The 18,998-nt window shown below is 41.4% G+C and overlaps 1 protein-coding gene and 2 long non-coding RNA genes across 3 annotated transcripts in view; 1 reads left to right on the top strand and 2 right to left on the bottom strand.

The window, feature by feature from the left end:
* The window catches only part of LOC133569239 (uncharacterized), a 1,993-nt gene extending 1,565 nt beyond the window's left edge, over nt 1-428 (top strand). The window contains exon 2 of the long non-coding RNA XR_009809778.1: nt 163-428. This is a non-coding gene — a long non-coding RNA (uncharacterized LOC133569239). The remainder of the gene's footprint in view (nt 1-162) is intronic.
* Nucleotides 1-18,998, bottom strand: part of LOC133569904 (dynein axonemal heavy chain 5-like) — an 88,218-nt gene that overhangs the window by 7,929 nt on the left and 61,291 nt on the right. Inside the window, exons 78-88 of the mRNA XM_061922492.1 lie at nt 18,142-18,297; nt 17,872-18,054; nt 16,565-16,735; nt 11,633-11,884; nt 11,432-11,558; nt 11,240-11,361; nt 11,025-11,174; nt 10,788-10,952; nt 10,505-10,722; nt 10,387-10,442; nt 10,198-10,319 (exon numbers count right to left, since the gene is read on the bottom strand). Coding sequence (XP_061778476.1) covers nt 10,198-10,319; nt 10,387-10,442; nt 10,505-10,722; nt 10,788-10,952; nt 11,025-11,174; nt 11,240-11,361; nt 11,432-11,558; nt 11,633-11,884; nt 16,565-16,735; nt 17,872-18,054; nt 18,142-18,297 — 1,722 coding nt within the window. The remainder of the gene's footprint in view (nt 1-10,197; nt 10,320-10,386; nt 10,443-10,504; nt 10,723-10,787; nt 10,953-11,024; nt 11,175-11,239; nt 11,362-11,431; nt 11,559-11,632; nt 11,885-16,564; nt 16,736-17,871; nt 18,055-18,141; nt 18,298-18,998) is intronic.
* LOC133569238 (uncharacterized) lies at nt 7,071-10,080 on the bottom strand. The gene is made up of 2 exons (XR_009809777.1): nt 8,168-10,080; nt 7,071-7,336 (listed from the first exon to the last, which is right to left on the bottom strand). It is a non-coding gene; the product is annotated as an uncharacterized LOC133569238 (long non-coding RNA).

Raw genomic sequence — 18,998 nt, 5'->3', positions numbered from 1 at the left:
AGTAATTGCATGTTTTCTTTTGGGTTATCAAACATCCACGGTGGTATTGCAGGCATTGGTACTGTAGGACTAACTTTAATATTGTCAATTTTAACTTTATTACATATGTCTCCTATAATCCACCCAAAACTATTCTTTTTTGTTTTCTCTTTTTCTTGGCAGATTGGTAACACTGGACAAGTCGGATATCCTTGCTTGGATCCTTTTAAAGTTGCCCGATAAACTGCTGAGAGTTGATCTCTCCTCTTGTCCAAAGGTTTTTCGTTCATTTTTACTTGTAATACTGGCACTAGGGTTGATGTAGTAGCTCCACAACATAACCTTAAAGCCTGTGACTGGATCCGGTCTATTTTCCCAAGTCATGTTTTTGAAGCAGATTGGTAAATAATGCATCCGTAATCAATAACAGATGGAATTAAAGTTATAAATATATACATGTATTGTTTTCAACGTTAACCTATCAGCCCCCCAATCATTACCCCTCAAAGCCCTCATTATATTTAACACCTTTTTACTTTTTCCCCTATTTTTTTATTTTCCGGAAGGAACACTCCTGAAGGAATAAATAAAGTACTATCTAATCTAATCTAATCAAATCTATTTTGCTGATGTGAGTTGACTAGTTCATATTTTTATCAAACCATATTCCTAAATATTTAAATACTTGTACCTCTTCTATATTTTCACCTTAGAGTTTTTATTTGGAGCTTGTTTGGTACTTTTGTCTTTGTAAAATGTATGACTTTTGTCTTTCCAACAGAGAATCTTAAACCTCAAGCCGTTCCCCAGTCTTGAACATTATTTACCACTTTGTTAGTTTTTTGATTATTTCTTTTGACTCTAAATAATATACTAGTCTTTCATTAATCTTTTTTTTTTTTCCATTACTTTTCCCCAAATTTATAATTTCCTGCCTCTTCCGGGTCTTACCCTGACTTGCATATTGGAATTGTTACCGCTAATTTTCCCCTCTGCCGGTCATTTTCCTTCTTCATATATCCTGTCATATCATTTCAAGACCACTTCTTTGACGATGCTACCTAAGTTTTTGATCATTTGATAACCCGCTAGGTCTTTCCCCGGTGACGTATTTTTAACCTTTTTCAAAATTCGAACCATTTCATTCAAAGAAAATGTCATATCCATAGTGTTGGTAAAGCTATTATCGTTGTCTTCCATCATTTCCCCAATATTTAAACTCATTGTTTTTTCTCTCTTTTGTTTTTCCACATTTCTCAAATTATCATTACTGTGCACTTTAACACATTTTTTTTGCTAAAGGTTCTGCTGTTTCTTTACCCGTGACTACATCTTCTTTAATAAATGTGGCACATCATCCTCTTTACCCTTCATTCCTATCTTTACGAATCGTTATATATCCTTTTATTATAAAGTTAAATTTTGGCTTCAGCCCTGTTTCTTGAATACAAATTATACGTGGTTTAGTTTTCATATTTTTAATATATCCCTTTAATTCATGTTCGGTTGCTATCAAACTTCTGGCATTCCACCGGACCATTAACAGGGTGTTGGAATGTGGTAACATGACTCCGTCACGTCTACTCTCCGTAGTACAGCTTGCACCCGGTACCAAGATAGTTCTTTCAACAACTTTGATGCTGCTTTGACAATTATTTTGATCTTCTCAGTCTTATTTTTACTTTCATTTTGTATCAAAGCTGAGTTGTGCTCTCTGGTTTATTTTGCAAATGAACCGACAGAACATGATCATGTACAAGACTCGCCTACCCACAATGCACTGCAACCCAACGCTCCTGGTCGGATGTTTTTTTCGGGGTTCATGGAGAGATGCGGTAAAGAGTGGTAGCCAAGACACACGGTCACACACGGTCACACACGGTCACACACGGTCACACACGGTCACACACGGTCACACTCGGCAATTATTTTGACCTGGGGAGCAGATATAGAGGAAAAAAAATTTGTCTGGGGGGCCGGGATATCTGATTTTCAGGTACAAAAAACTTCACAATGACACAAAATAAACACAACAGTTAAACCTCACACTAAAAAACAAGACATTGACTTGTACGTTCAAAAGACAGAATAGAACAAGTCAAGACATGCAATGCCATCTACAAAATGTTATGTAAATGTTAGTCATTACACACGCAGCTATGGTTTTGATGTATTTGTTACAGACATGTTTACGTCAAGTAACATCACATGGTTCCATTTGCACCTTTCAACAAATCTGAAAAGGAATATTAAGAAGTAAAACTTATATTTAATCCTACCTCTTCTCCGAGCACACGGTGACCGTACATACGGGTCGAAAAATGTTGACCTAATTCAGCATTTCTCAAAGTGTGGGGAATAGAGACATGACAGGTGGGGCGCGAGGAAAGGGAGGAAATTTTTTATTTTTGATTTTTTTTTTACTATGCTTTCATTTTCTATACACACTGTAAATCACTTTGTGATTCTGTCTGTGAAATCCGCCGTATAAATAAATGTAAATTACTTATTTTTCCTGTAGGCTTTAAATTTCTCGGCAGGAGCGAAAGTTTGACAGACATAGCAACAGTAACTTTTGCAGGCAGGGCTAAGAGGAACAAACTTTCGCGCGGATGGGTAGCAGGCTAATGTGCGGACCACAATTACACAAAATGGATACATTTGCAACTCGCACCTCAAAGGTCTGCGGAGAAACAAAAATATGACGGGTCTAATCAAACAAAAAGTCAACCTAAAAGAAAATATGGCGAAGGGTATCTTGCTCTTGGATTCACGGCAGCGGAGGTGGGGGCAGAGGAGAGACCCCTGTGTGTTCTTTGTCTAAAACGGCTAGCAGCAGACAGCCTGAGACCCAACAAAGCAAAGAGACAACTCGAGACCACACATGATGTCCAATAAATTGTTTTGTTGGGGCGATGGGGGTAGGTGGGCCTTGAGTGTAAAGTGGTGATGACAGAAAAAAAAAAGTTTGAGAAGCCCTGACCTAATTGTACGGATCTCACTTTAAACGGCAAACCGATCATTTAAATGTTTTCACTTTGAATATGAAACGAGGAGTAAAATGTACAATATTATCAATTATTTCACAAGGACATGTTTTAAGGATATTGTACAGTATCATTAAATCTAAAATGAATGTGATCACTTTCAGGATCATTTTATTTTTAGCCAGTAAACAACTGTTATGTACTTTTGAATCGGGTTTTCAAAAAAAAAAAAAGGGAGGGACAATCAAGGATCAACAATGGCACGACTTTCACTAACTTGCGTGAGGTCAAAAGACAAGAGATTTTAGACCAATGCTGCTTTGGATCTGTTCCTGCTAAACTAGTAAGTGACTTTCAATGCTCAAATCAGAATAATAATACTAATTTTAGCTACTGGAAATTTGTGTGGTAGCAATAAATACCCACCAGCGCGATACTTTGCAGTTCCACACTGACCAACCACGCAACAAACTCAAAAGAACTGTACAAGGAAAAACAATGCAGTGACTTCAAACTGCAAATATAAGGTTTGAGTAAAATATGTAGGTTGGTGTGAATGTTGTCCGTCTATGTTGACCCTGCAATGAGGGGGCGACTTGTCCAGGGTGTACACCTCCTTCCACCCGATTGTAGCTGAGATAGGCGCCAGCGACCCCCACGTCCCCAAAAGGGAATAAGTGGTAGAAAACGAATGTAGGTTCCTACTGTGGAAAGTTCAGTAATACAGAATCATTGTGGCATTATCGTGTCAGTTGGACGCTATATGCGCTAGTCCTCATGGTAAATGTGGTTTTCCTTTTGGGAAAACGCCATCGCTTTGGTTCACTGGTGCGGCCAATATAAACCAAAACTGAAAATTCTTAAGTGGGGCTTTAAGTAGAGTTTATAAATCTTGTATCTGTGCCACATATAGCCTTATTTCAGTGTCAACAGTCTCCAGCTTACTTGCTACACATGTTTTGGCTCTGCCCATCCCTGTGCAGTTATTGGACCGACATTTTTAATACTTTGTCTGATGTTGTAATTACCTACTAGGCCTTCTTTGCCTTTATTTGTTGTTGTATCTTTATGTTAGCAATTGGGACTTTTTGAATGAAATTGTCTGTGGCTCCATGTTAACGAAGTTGCCTGTACTATTTGACTGATGCATTTTATTGATTGATTTATTAGCAGTAATTGCACAAAGGCATTCTTCTTCTTTTAGTTTTCTGACAGCACGTAGGCGTTCGCATCAACTTTCGTCTTTTTAACAAATGGGTAAAGGGGGAATGATGTATGCCGTAAAACTAGTTGGCACATTTAATATTTAATAATAATGAATATTGTAAAATTCTATAATTTTTGTTATTTAAAGGGGAAAACCCGATTCAAAAGTACATAACAGATGTTTACTGGCTAAAAATAAAATGATCCTGAAAGTGATCACATTCATTTTAGATTTAATGATACTGTACAATATCCTTAAAACATGTCCTTGTGAAATAATTGATAATATTGTACATTTTACTCCTCGTTTCATATTCAAAGTGAAAACATTTAAATGATCGGTTTGCCGTTTAAAGTGAGATCCGTACAATTAGGTCAGGGCTTCTCAAACTTTTTTTTTTCTGTCATCACCACTTTACACTCAAGGCCCACCTACCCCCATCGCCCCAACAAAACAATTTATTGGACATCATGTGTGGTCTCGAGTTGTCTCTTTGCTTTGTTGGGTCTCAGGCTGTCTGCTGCTAGCCGTTTTAGACAAAGAACACACAGGGGTCTCTCCTCTGCCCCCACCTCCGCTGCCGTGAATCCAAGAGCAAGATACCCTTCGCCATATTTTCTTTTAGGTTGACTTTTTGTTTGATTAGACCCGTCATATTTTTGTTTCTCCGCAGACCTTTGAGGTGCGAGTTGCAAATGTATCCATTTTGTGTAATTGTGGTCCGCACATTAGCCTGCTACCCATCCGCGCGAAAGTTTGTTCCTCTTAGCCCTGCCTGCAAAAGTTACTGTTGCTATGTCTGTCAAACTTTCGCTCCTGCCGAGAAATTTAAAGCCTACAGGAAAAATAAGTAATTTACATTTATTTATACGGCGGATTTCACAGACAGAATCACAAAGTGATTTACAGTGTGTATAGAAAATGAAAGCATAGTAAAAAAAAAATCAAAAATAAAAAATTTCCTCCCTTTCCTCGCGCCCCACCTGTCATGTCTCTATTCCCCACACTTTGAGAAATGCTGAATTAGGTCAACATTTTTCGACCCGTATGTACGGTCACCGTGTGCTCGGAGAAGAGGTAGGATTAAATATAAGTTTTACTTCTTAATATTCCTTTTCAGATTTGTTGAAAGGTGCAAATGGAACCATGTGATGTTACTTGACGTAAACATGTCTGTAACAAATACATCAAAACCATAGCTGCGTGTGTAATGACTAACATTTACATAACATTTTGTAGATGGCATTGCATGTCTTGACTTGTTCTATTCTGTCTTTTGAACGTACAAGTCAATGTCTTGTTTTTTAGTGTGAGGTTTAACTGTTGTGTTTATTTTGTGTCATTGTGAAGTTTTTTGTACCTGAAAATCAGATATCCCGGCCCCCCAGACAAATTTTTTTTCCTCTATATCTGCTCCCCAGGTCAAAATAATTGCCGAGTGTGACCGTGTGTGACCGTGTGTGACCGTGTGTGACCGTGTGTGACCGTGTGTCTTGGCTACCACTCTTTACCGCATCTCTCCATGAACCCCGAAAAAAACATCCGACCAGGAGCGTTGGGTTGCAGTGCATTGTGGGTAGGCGAGTCTTGTACATGATCATGTTCTGTCGGTTCATTTGCAAAATAAACCAGAGAGCACAACTCAGCTTTGATACAAAATGAAAGTAAAAATAAGACTGAGAAGATCAAAATAATTGTCAAAGCAGCATCAAAGTTGTTGAAAGAACTATCTTGGTACCGGGTGCAAGCTGTACTACGGAGAGTAGACGTGACGGAGTCATGTTACCACATTCCAACACCCTGTTAATGGTCCGGTGGAATGCCAGAAGTTTGATAGCAACCGAACATGAATTAAAGGGATATATTAAAAATATGAAAACTAAACCACGTATAATTTGTATTCAAGAAACAGGGCTGAAGCCAAAATTTAACTTTATAATAAAAGGATATATAACGATTCGTAAAGATAGGAATGAAGGGTAAAGAGGATGATGTGCCACATTTATTAAAGAAGATGTAGTCACGGGTAAAGAAACAGCAGAACCTTTAGCAAAAAAAATGTGTTAAAGTGCACAGTAATGATAATTTGAGAAATGTGGAAAAACAAAAGAGAGAAAAAACAATGAGTTTAAATATTGGGGAAATGATGGAAGACAACGATAATAGCTTTACCAACACTATGGATATGACATTTTCTTTGAATGAAATGGTTCGAATTTTGAAAAAGGTTAAAAATACGTCACCGGGGAAAGACCTAGCGGGTTATCAAATGATCAAAAACTTAGGTAGCATCGTCAAAGAAGTGGTCTTGAAATGATATGACAGGATATATGAAGAAGGAAAATGACCGGCAGAGGGGAAAATTAGCGGTAACAATTCCAATATGCAAGTCAGGGTAAGACCCGGAAGAGGCAGGAAATTATAAATTTGGGGAAAAGTAATGGAAAAAAAAAAAAGATTAATGAAAGACTAGTATATTATTTAGAGTCAAAAGAAATAATCAAAAAACTAACAAAGTGGTAAATAATGTTCAAGACTGGGGAACGGCTTGAGGTTTAAGATTCTCTGTTGGAAAGACAAAAGTCATACATTTTACAAAGACAAAAGTACCAAACAAGCTCCAAATAAAAACTCTAAGGTGAAAATATAGAAGAGGTACAAGTATTTAAATATTTAGGAATATGGTTTGATAAAAATATGAACTAGTCAACTCACATCAGCAAAATAGATTTGATTAGATTAGATTAGATAGTACTTTATTTATTCCTTCAGGAGTGTTCCTTCCGGAAAATAAAAAAATAGGGGAAAAAGTAAAAAGGTGTTAAATATAATGAGGGCTTTGAGGGGTAATGATTGGGGGGCTGATAGGTTAACGTTGAAAACAATACATGTATATATTTATAACTTTAATTCCATCTGTTATTGATTACGGATGCATTATTTACCAATCTGCTTCAAAAACATGACTTGGGAAAATAGACCGGATCCAGTCACAGGCTTTAAGGTTATGTTGTGGAGCTACTACATCAACCCTAGTGCCAGTATTACAAGTAAAAATGAACGAAAAACCTTTGGACAAGAGGAGAGATCAACTCTCAGCAGTTTATCGGGCAACTTTAAAAGGATCCAAGCAAGGATATCCGACTTGTCCAGTGTTACCAATCTGCCAAGAAAAAGAGAAAACAAAAAAGAATAGTTTTGGGTGGATTATAGGAGACATATGTAATAAAGTTAAAATTGACAATATTAAAGTTAGTCCTACAGTACCAATGCCTGCAATACCACCGTGGATGTTTGATAACCCAAAAGAAAACATGCAATTACTAAAGAATAGAAATTTAAATAGTTACCGGATAGAAAAATGGATTGAGATATGATATATACGGATGCATCAAAAACTATATAAAAAAAAAATAAAGGTAAGAGCTGTAGCAGTTATCCCACAAGGAAACATAGTATTAAATAAAATAATCAGTGATAAACTATCTGTTTTTACGGGGGAATTGGTAGCAATTTATATGGCAGTTAACTGGATAGAGGAAAACAAAGCAAGGAAAGTAGTTGTGTGCTCGCAGTCCAACAATGCATTGATGAGCATAAAAAACATAGCATCAGAAACAAGACAAGATTTAGTTTATGAAATAGTTCAGGCAATCTATAGAATAAATAAAGCGGGAGGTGTGGTAACATTTCTTTGGGTTCCTTGGAAGATATTGTAGGATGGAATTCACAACACATAGGATATAAAGCATTATACACGTATTTAAAAAACATTGGGTTAAATAAAAGAATATAGAGTAGGGATCCATCTTGATCCACACTCCATTTCAACCAGAAGGTTGCTTGGCGGAAACAACCGCCCACCTCCGGAATCAGTCCCCGCCCATTCCCCTTAGGCGCGAAATTCATTTGAGCGAAAGACATTGGAATGAGAGGAGCTCTTTAAAGCTCCTGAGAATCTTAAAAAAGCTTACAGAAAACGAGAAAAACTTACAGCGGGTGCCTGTCGGACATTCACCGTCGTTTTCGATGATTTCCCCTCGGAGCAAGGATTCGATGTCTGGAGTCTTTGGCACAATCAAGCCTTCTCCTCTGCCTGGAACGGCCGTTGACGGACCCGCCAGCTTTAAGGGAGACCAGCGAGCCGGAGATGTAAGTAAATATATGTATATATGTATCGTATACCGCATGTTTTTTTTCTTGTAAAATGAGAATCATTTGACTCACCAGACTGCGATTGTGTTAAAACGATCGCGTTAGGATCTTACGGCAAATCCTCTATAAAACAAAATAATGAATACACACAATATTAAATAATTCGAAGGTTTAAACACACCTCGATAATCATCTTCCAACTTTGTAAGACTGTTTAAGCAAAGTTCATCGTCTTTCACTTCGTCGTCATCGGCTGGTAAAAAAAAAGTATTACAACGTCGTACAAGTGCAATGCTTTTAACGTTTAAATGCTTAAATGGAGTTAAACCAATGTCTAATAACATGGTAAAGCAGAGGTAATGGTGTGTGTGTGTGTGTGTGTGTGTGTGTGTGTGCGTGTGTGTGTGTATGTGTGTGTGTGTGTGTGTGTGCGTGCGTGTGTGTGTGTGTGCGTGCGTGTCCTGTTGATTCAAACGGTCATAAACATTTAAACTGTCAGATGGGAAGTCAGTAAAAACTGAACCCTCCTTTTGTCCCCCAAACTGACCTGTTGATTCAAACGACCGTAAAGACCAGTTGCTACGTGACACTGTGTTCTGCGATAGTTTTTTCCATCTGTTTAAATATGTTTTCGTGAGGTACGGAAGTTGTTTCAGTGCGTACGAATGTGTGTGTGTGTGTGTGTGTGTGTGTGTGTGTGTGTGTGTGTGTGTGTGTGTGTGTGTGTGTGTGTGTGTGTGTGTGCGTGCGTGCGTGCGTGCGTGCGTGCGTGCGTGCGTGCGTGCGTGCGTGCGTGTGTGTGTGTGTGTGTGTGTGTGCGTGTGTGTGTGCGTGTCCACCAAAAACTTCCCAATCCACGGTAGATAACGATGAAAATATCGAGAAAGGGCTTCCGTCTCTTCTTTCTTTTAGCTGAAAACTGAATACGATTTAGAAACACTCGACTTTTTTGCGGAGCGTCAATGTAAGTTTTATTATTTTTATCAATCGAAACAGGCGTTTCACTAATCATGACCGAATCGAACAAAGTCTTTACGCTAACGTATAAAGCTCCAAATAATGACTAAGACAATGTCTAATAACATGGTAATAACAGTGCGTACGAATGTGTGTGTGTGTGTGTGTGTGTTTGTGTGTGTGTGTGTGTGTGTGTGTGTGTGTGTGTGTGTGTGTGTGTGTGTGTTTGTGTGTGTGTGTGTGTGTGTGTGTGTGTGTGTGTGTGTGTGTGTGTGTGTGTGAAGTGCGTGCGTGTCCACATCTCCACACGTAACATTCCCAGCCATCAATACATCGAAATCTGGAAGTTGTTTCAAACGATCGTAAACATTTAAACTATCAAATATATGGTCACATGCTGCTCAGATGACATTGCTTTCTTAAAAAAACTGAACCCTCCTCTGTTCCCTGTCAGGTCTTAACTCCACCCTCTTCCTGGTTTAACCACTCCCACCGCAGGTCTTAACTCTGCCCTCTTTCTGTTTAAAACTCCACCCTCTTCCTGGTTTAACCACTCCCACCGCAGGTCTTAACTCCACCCTCTTCCGGGTAAGCCACACCCACTTGACCTTGATATTTGAACCTGACATTTGAACCTGACCTTTAACCTTGACCTTTAACCTTGACCCCCTCATAAATCATTAACCTTTGAACTTGACCCCTCATAAATCATTGACCTTTGACCTTGAGGGTCATAAATCATTGTTTTATGGGGGGTCATAAATCACTTTTGACTAAAGGTAGGGACTTAACTTCTCTTGCATAAAAAAGAAAAACATGTGTTCTTGTCTCACATAGAATTGTAATTGATAGGTAAAAATCCCCCAAAAAGTGCAGTTTCCCTTTACGTTTGCTAAAAAAGACAAGGCTTACCTGCACAGTGGTGTGCAGGAAGGCGACGGCATACAGCAGGGGGCGCCACTGAGGCAGGCTACTGATCTCTAACTGGTCTTGAGTGACGCCACTGAAAGTCCTCTTCAGACCCGCCTTCATCCCTAATCAAGAATCATGAGGGAACGTGAAAAACCTGAAAGATGTGTTCTTCGATGAGGAGATTTTTACCGAGAGGAGGCTCGTTGGTGAACTTGATGGACGACTGAAGAAAACTGATGGGGAACCTGGGCAAAGACGAAGTCCACCAGAACAGCATTCAACTTGAAGGTCCATGTTGTGGTCTCACCTCGGGTGGACGTCCGTTGTCAGCCACACCCTAAAGTCCCTGTGGACACTCTCTGCTGTTGTCATGGTGACCGTCTCCAACAGCTCATCCAGAAAGTCCAGTCCCAGATGGCAGTTCTGGAGGAGGAGCCAGCCGCCGTCCGTCATGCTTTTGGCCAAAAGCCTGCGAGCATGGACTTCCTGCCCTTGTCCCATGGAGATGGGACGGCACGGTGCTCCCTGCAGGTCCACAACAAAGTGATTCAAGGGTTGAAAATAAAGTATTTAGTTGTAATCTTGAGCACCTTTTGCTTGGCTAGTCGCTCAATGTTCTCTGTTGGGTCGGAACCCATCGAGAGAAGACAAACCATGGGAGTCCTGTTGTCGCTCTCTGCCAACATGGCGTCCAGATCCAGAACCAAACCTTCGGCGTACTGCTGACCCAAAGACTGGGCGATGTAGCGCCGTGCCTGCACAACCAGTTAGTCATTGGCATCGTGACAAACCACCAGTACATTTGGACCAAGTGACCTGGAGCAGACCTGCGCAATGGTTCGGTCCGGGCACCAGCTGCGGATTAGAAGCAGCTTCTGAAAGGTGTCAAGCTTCTGCTCATAGCCATCAGGCAACGTGGCGTCCTCTGGTGCCGAGTTGTCAAACCACGTCTTCCAGGCCTTCTCGTTCCGGCTTACCTGGAAAACCAAAAGCATCGATGCTTGGCTCTGGCCCGCTGCGACGCCGCGGTGATGCGTCGTACCTGGGTCAGGATCTGACAGAACACAGAGAGGCTGGACAGCTGCACCAGGTTGAGCCAGGTCTGATCCAGGATCCAGCGGCGTGGTTTTGGTTCCACAGAGTTGAGATCAAGAGAGGCGCCGCCTGCAGACAGCAATCAATTTGAACATGACTTCGCTGAATCTAGGGCGCAGGGAGAGGAGGATGCTCGGACCTTTGATGAAGATCAGCACGTCAGAGTGCATGATGTTCTTGGCCTGCAGGTCCACCTTCAGCGCCAACAACAAGGTGAAGAGCAGCTTGTGTTCCTCATAGAGACCTCGAGCTGTGTAACAGTACACCTGTGGGCGGGACAAACAGCTGTTTGCCTACATTAAATGGCCAGGAGTAGGCGAGAGGGCGGTGTGGCGGCCACCTGAAAGGTGAGGAAGCTGATGATGTTGCTGATGCGTTTGGAGGTGACCTGCGACCTGACAGAGAGCTGCATGGACGAGTCAAAGAGGCCCAGGAACTGACGCAAAGATGTCTGATACATGAGGTTTACCAACGACATCTCCACAATCAGGAAGTACAGGATGCTCCCCCTGGTGGCCACGGGCCGGTACTCCTCCCTTGCCTGGTTGATCTTGACTTCTGTCTCGGCAGCGATGGACAACTTCTCGCTCACCTGGAAGAAAAGATGCTGATGTGTCCTCCTCCTTTCCTAGCATCATGTGACAAACATCACTACCAGCCTTCCCCAAATTACTTTAAAAAAGTAATTAGTTACTCTAGTGTTGTTAACTTCGGAATTGCGCTTTCATGAATGCAATAATTACTAGAAAAAGTATTTAAAGGCCTACTGAAATGAGATTTTCTTATTCAAACGGGGATAGCAGGTCCATTCTATGTGTCATACTTGATCATTTCACGATATTGCCATATTTTTGCTGAAAGGATTTAGTAGAGAACATTGACGATAAAGTTCGCAACTTTTGGTCGCTAATAAAAAAAGCTTTGCCTTTACCGGAAGTAGCAGACGATGTGCGCGTGACGTCACCGGTGGGAGGACTCCTCACATCCTCACATTGCAGCAAGAGCTATTCGGACCGAGAAAGCGACAATTTCCCCATTAATTTGAGCGAGGATGAAAGATTCGTGGATGAGGAAAGTTAGTGAGGCACAAAAAAAAAAGAATAAATGGGTTGTACTTGTATAGCGCTTTTCTACCTTCAAGGTACTCAAATCGCTTTGACATTACTTCCACATTTACCCATTCACACACACATTCACACACTGATGGAGGGAGCTGCCATGCAAGGCACCAACCAGCACCCATCAGGAGCAAGGGTGAAGTGTCTTGCTCAGGACACAACGGACGTGACGAGGTTGGTACTAGGTGGGATTTGAACCAGGGACCCTCGGGTTGCACACGGCAACTCTCCCACTGCGCCACGCCGTCCCAGAAAAAAAAAAAAAAAAAAAAGCGACTGCTTCGGGCGGCGGCAGTGGTAGCGTTCCAGATGTAAGTAGACACATTTACTAGGATAATTCTGGAAAATCCCTTATCTGCTTATTGTGTTAATAGTATTTTAGTGCGATTAAATGAGTAAAGTCATACCTGAAAGTCGGATGGCTGCGGTGAACGCCAGTGTGTCAGAGAAAGCCGAAGATCACAGCTGCTTTTTGACAGCTACAGGAGAAGGTCCCATAATCCGCTGATGTCTCCAGTATGAGCCGACAATTTTCCCATCCAAAAATGTATGTATTGACGTAGAGCAGTGGTTCCCAAAGTGGGCGGTACTGCCCCGGTGGAAAGATCTGGGGGGGGCGGTGAGGAAGAAGGGGGCGGTAGGGGGGCGGCAGTCCGAAGTCGAAGTCAGAAGTTCGAACGTTTGTTTGATGATTTGTACACAACACGTGCAGCAGGACGAGTCAGTGGACGACGCATCAGGGTCCGGTTACCACACGCCGCTCTGGCCCAGTCAGATCCGACAGCATAGACTCCATCCCATTAATATTAAGTGTGAGACAATGAAGGTTACTGGTGGAATGTTTATTTACCATTCTATGTTGCTGAAACAGTTAAAACTGCTAAAAAATAAATTGGTTTACTAAATTGGGTTTTATTTGTGAAATACACATTTGTGTTTAACCTTTCTCTTTTCAAATTGCAGCATACCAAATATCAAGAAAGAGGTGTTTGTTTCCATATGTGTCTGTGGGTGGGGGGGGCGCTAGGAATTCACTGGGGAGCCAAGGGGGCGCCAGCCTGCAAAAGTTTGGGAACCATTGACGTAGAGAAACATGTTCGCTTGACCGCTCTGTGTTAAAGCTTCACAACAAAAACAAAGAAAAGCCGGCTGTGTCTCGGTGCTAAAGTCAGCTGCAATCCACCGCTTTCCACCAACAGGATTCTTATTTATAGTCTCCATTATTAATTGAACAAATTGCAAAAGATTCAGCAACCCAGATGTCCAAATTACTGTGTAAATATGCGATAAAAAGAGACGATTTTTAGGCGCAAGTGGTGCTGGGCTAATATGTCCCCTCCAACTAATAACGTCACAAACACGCGTAATCATTCCGCGACATTTTCAACAAGAAACTCCGCAGGAAATTTTAAATTGTAATTTAGTAAACTAAACCGGCCGTATTGGCATGTGTTGCAATGTTAATATTTCATCATTGATATAGAAACTCTCAGACTGCGTGGTCGGTAGTAGTGGCTTTCAGTAGGCCTTTAATGCGTTACTTAAAAAAAAGCTCAAAATATCTGGCATATGCAGTTGAGGGATGTTTCATGAGAGCAGAATGTGTTTGTGTGCCTTTAAAAGGCTGTGCCTGTTGCCAAGCCACCTGTGAAGTCAGCGTGAGCGCACTCAGACAGCGCTCCTTTTAGCTTAGCAGCAACAGTTTTCCGTGTTCACTAGATTGTGTTAGCTTGAATGTGCTCCCATCTCCTTTTCCACAAATGGGGTATTGTAGGGTTGTCACTTTAGACATTGAATTGTTGTTCATTATTCATTATCCAGCCTATGTCAGAAACTGTGACACCTATTCAACATTTAAAACTGCACTGAAACAGTGGTTGAAAACTAATAATAATAATAATAATGGATTATATTTATATCGCGCTTTTCTATTGTTAGATACTCAAAGCACTCACAGAAAAGTTGGAACCCATCATTCATTCACACCTGGTGGTTGTAAGCTACATTAGTAGCCACAGCTGCCCTGGGGTAGACTGACGGAAGCGTGGCTGCCAGTTTGCGCCTACGGCCCCTCCGACCACCACCAATCATTTATTCATCATTCATTCACCAGTGTGAGTGGCACCGGGGGCAAAGGGTGAAGTGTCCTGCCCAAGGACACAACGGCAGCTATTTGGATGTCAACAGGTGGGAAGCGAACCTGCAACCCTCAGGTTTCTGGCACAGCCGCTCTATCCACTACGCCATGCCGGTCCTAATCAGACATGCACGCACAATTACAATATTCACGTTTTTTTTGGTTTTTTGTTTGTTGTATTTTTTGTCCATGGTCTGTGCTGATGGTATGCTTGTAATGTGTAATGTCTTCTGATTTATGTACTTTTTCTCTTGTTGAATGTTTACCATACTTAACCTGCCTTAGGACATTGGATGAAAATTAGCTATTGTGCTAACTATTTACATTGTGGCTCTATGTTGATGAATATGCATTGTCTTAATTCAAATAAATAAATACAAATAATAAAATTAAATCTCTCTCGCAGTGGTAGGATTGTGAGAAAGTGTACTTTCATGTTGTGTGTTGTTTGCTGTGTGATGTTGCAGTTTCTTATTTAATGTACATTTCAATCAATCAATCAATCAATGTTTACTTATATAGCCCTAAATCACTAGTGTCTCAAAGGGCTGCACAAACCACCACGACATCCTCGGTAGGCCCACATAAGGGCAAGGAAAACTCACACCCAGTGGGACATCGGTGACAATAATGACTATGAGAACCTTAGAGAGGAGGAAAGCAATGGATGTCGAGCGGGTCTAACATGATACTGTGAAAGTGCAATTCCCAATGGATCCAACACAGTCGCGAGAGTCCAGTCCAAAGCGGATCCAACACAGCAGCGAGAGTCCCGTTCACAGCGGAGCCAGCAGGAAACCATCCCAAGCGGAGGCGGATCAGCAGCGCAGAGATGTCCCCAACCGATACACAGGCGAGCAGTACATGGCCACCAGATCGGACCGGACCCCCTCCACAAGGGAGAGTGGGACATAGAAGAAAAAGAAAAGAAACGGCAGATCAACTGGTCTAAAAAGGAAGTCCATTTAAAGGCTAGAGTATACAAATGAGTTTTAAGGTGAGACTTAAATGCTTCTACTTGGTTGTTGCTTTCATCAGTAAAAAGTTACTTCCTGCATTGAATTGGGGGATAGGCGTGGCATGCTTGGTAGAGCGGCCGTGCCAGTAACTTGAGGGTTGCAGGTTCGATTCCCGCTTGTACCATCCTTGTCACTGCCGTTGTGTCCTTGGGCAAGACACTTTACCCACCTGCTCCCAGTGCCACCCACACTGGTTTAAATGTAACTTAGATAGTGGGTGTCACTATGTAAAGCGCTTTGAGTCACTTGAGAAAAGCGCTATATAAATATAATTCCCTTCACTTCACTTCACTTCAGGGTTCCAGGTTCGATCCCCGCTTCCGCCATTCTAGTCACTGCCGTTGTGTCCTTGGGCAAGACACTTTACCCACCTGCTCCCAGCGCCGCCTACACCGGTTTTAATGTAACTTAGATATTGTGTTTCACTATGTAAAGCGCTTTGAGTAATTAGAGCAGGGGTAGGGAACCTATGGCTCTAGAGCCAGATGTGGCTCTTTTGATGACTGCATCTGGCTCTCAGATAAATCTTAGCTGACATTGCTTAATACGGTAAGTAATGAATAATTCCGCTGGTAATCACAGTGTCAAAAATAACGTTCAAAATATAAAACATTCTCATGCATTTTAATCCATCCATCCAGTTTCTACCGCACCTGTTCAAGAAGTTGCATTAATGGTAAGAAGTATTTTATTTATTGTTGGTTAGCTTCAGAAAAATAATGTTATTAAAAAGAATAAGAGACTTATTATAATCTAAAAATGTTAGTATTACTTAAAAATGCACGCATTTAGTTGTATTAAGTCTTCACTTCGCCTCACACTTCACTTAAATTCTCTGTGCTTCTGACGCTGTCTTGCTGACGAACAACCACATCAAAAGTCGCGTGCCACGTTACATCAATGTTGTGACGTACGTAAGTAATTATTTCGATTACTCGTTACTAGTAGGAGACACGCATTGCTTAACACTGATCACCACTGAGTAGCACAGGTGATACCTCCAGAGCAGTGGTCTTGGTGACCCGCAACACCTCGATCAGAGACTCGTCCTCCACCAGAGAGCCCTGAGTGCTGGTCAGTCTGAAGAGCAAACTGTCCTCCAGCTCCTGCATCTTCCTCTTGTTGGACGTCACCTCTTCTAGGAGCTGCACACGCTCCGCCTCCAGCTCCTGGTGGGGCCACAGCAAACAGGAAAAACCGTTTCAGTGGCGACATACAATGGTTTAAACTTAAAGGCCTACTGAAACCCACTACTACCGACCACGCAGTCTGATAGTTTATATATCAATGATGAAATATTAACATTGCAACACATGCCAATACGGCCGGTTTAATTTACTAAATTGCAATTTTAAATTTCGCGCGGAAGTATCATGCTGAAACGCATTGTAGAGGACATTTGGTTCCATCACCATTACCAGCTATAAGTCGTCTGTTTTCATCGCATACTTTCAGAGTATTCTGGACATCTGTGTTGCTGAATCTTTTGCAATTTGTTCAATGAATACTGGAGACGTCAAAGAAAAAAGCTGTAGGTGGGAAGCGGTGTATTGCGGCCGCCTTTAGCAACACAAACACAGCCGGTGTTTCATTGTTTACATTCCCGAAAGATGACAGTCAAGCTTTACTATGGAACAGAGATGTCAAGCGAACACGGTTGGATTGGACCCACACACAAAGTACAGTGTATTATGCAGCGATCATTTCGAAAGATCGTGTTTCGAAGCAGGTCCCTTGCGAAGGGCAGAGACGGGCATTGCCACCACCCGTCAACTGGTGCTGAAGAAAGGTGCGGGGCCGACCTTCAGGTTGTACAGGTACGACCATATAATCTCACTAAAACACTAGTTACACAATAAGCAGATAAGGGATTTCCAGAATTATCCTAGTAAATTTGTCTAAAAACATCTGAATCTCTCCCACTGCCCTCGTCTTTTTTTTTTTTCTAGTCCTCATCCACGAATCATTCATCCTCGCTCAAATTAATGGGAAAATCGTCGCTTTCTAGGTCCGAATCGCTCTCGCTCCTGGTGGCCATGATTGTAAACAATGTTCAGATGTGAGGAGCTCCACAACCCGTGACGTCACATATTGTCTGCTACTTCCGGTACAGGCAAGGCTTTTTTATTAGCGACCAAAAGTTGCAAACTTTATCGTCGATGTTCTCTACTAAATCCTTTCAGCTAAAATAAGTCAATATCGCCAAATGATAAAGTATGACACAGAATGGACCTGCTATCCCCGTTTAAATAAGAAAATCTCATTTCAGTAGGCCTTTAAAGCGCTGGGATGCTTCAGGTCCCACTTGTTTCTCCAGAAGAATGACACGTCCCAGAAGTTGGTCCTCCAGGCCTCTCTGTGTGACCGTGAAGTCCACCACGGACGTCCTGGCACTGATCTCTGGGCTGTAGGCAGGGTTGGCCAGTTTGGTGGTGATGTAAAGGGTGAAACCCTTCATCACATCCACTTCTTTGTCTCCAACCTTCACCTGCAAGACCAAAGGGACAGAAGACATTGGACTGACAAGATCACCACAGATTTGTTCGGGTTGTTGGATTGTGTGCAGCTGACGTACCTTGTAAGTGGATCCAGACTTGATGTAGTTTTTGTCAAGGATGTTGTCCAGTGCAGGGTCCAGTTCCTCTCCAATGTCCTCCAGGAGTAGGGGGCGCCCGAGAGACAAAGTGTCCTCCAGGTGGGAACGAAAGTATTTGTGGTTTAAAGACGTCACCTGAAAGAGGTGAGAAATTCATCAATCAGGTTGAATGTATTGTTTTAACTTCATTTACACACTGCAAAAACTGAAATCTAAGTACGATTAAATATCTCAAATAAGGGTGATATTTGCTTATTTTTTCTCTGATAAGAGAATTCTTTTCACTAAGCAGATTTTATGTTAGAGTGTTTTACTTGTTTTAAGGGTTTTGGTCCTAAATGATCTCAGTAAGATATTACAGTTTGTTGCTGAGATGTTATGACCTATATTGAGTAGAACATGCTTGAAACTAGAAAATCAACTGATGCAAAGCTGTGTCATCAACACTCACAAGTATAAAACTACTTTTTTAAAGTAATAATTTCTTATTTCAAGCTTGAAAAAAAAAATTATGACTGACACAACTGTCTTATAATTAAAACAGATGACAGCCAAATGGACTTTGCTGTTTTACTTTCAATGAAACAATAGAAAATACATACTCATATAGTAGTACAGTTGGCACAGTAGAGCAAACGGACAGTTAATATTTAAACATTTAACATGTGACATTTCTAACCATTTTGAACATAAAAGGTTCATGCACATTTAGATAAATTCTTCAAAATTACAATTAAAAAAATTTGGCCGGGGTGTATATATTATATGCGCACTAATGAACTGAAAGAGCACGCACTTGGCGCGATGATGTCATGTTTTCGATGGACAAATGCATT

Source organism: Nerophis ophidion, linkage group LG15 (genome assembly GCF_033978795.1).
Source record: "Nerophis ophidion isolate RoL-2023_Sa linkage group LG15, RoL_Noph_v1.0, whole genome shotgun sequence".
Classification (NCBI taxonomy): domain Eukaryota; kingdom Metazoa; phylum Chordata; class Actinopteri; order Syngnathiformes; family Syngnathidae; genus Nerophis; species Nerophis ophidion.
The sequence above is the reverse complement of the archived record's forward strand: the minus strand, read 5'-3'. Positions and strand labels throughout refer to the sequence as shown.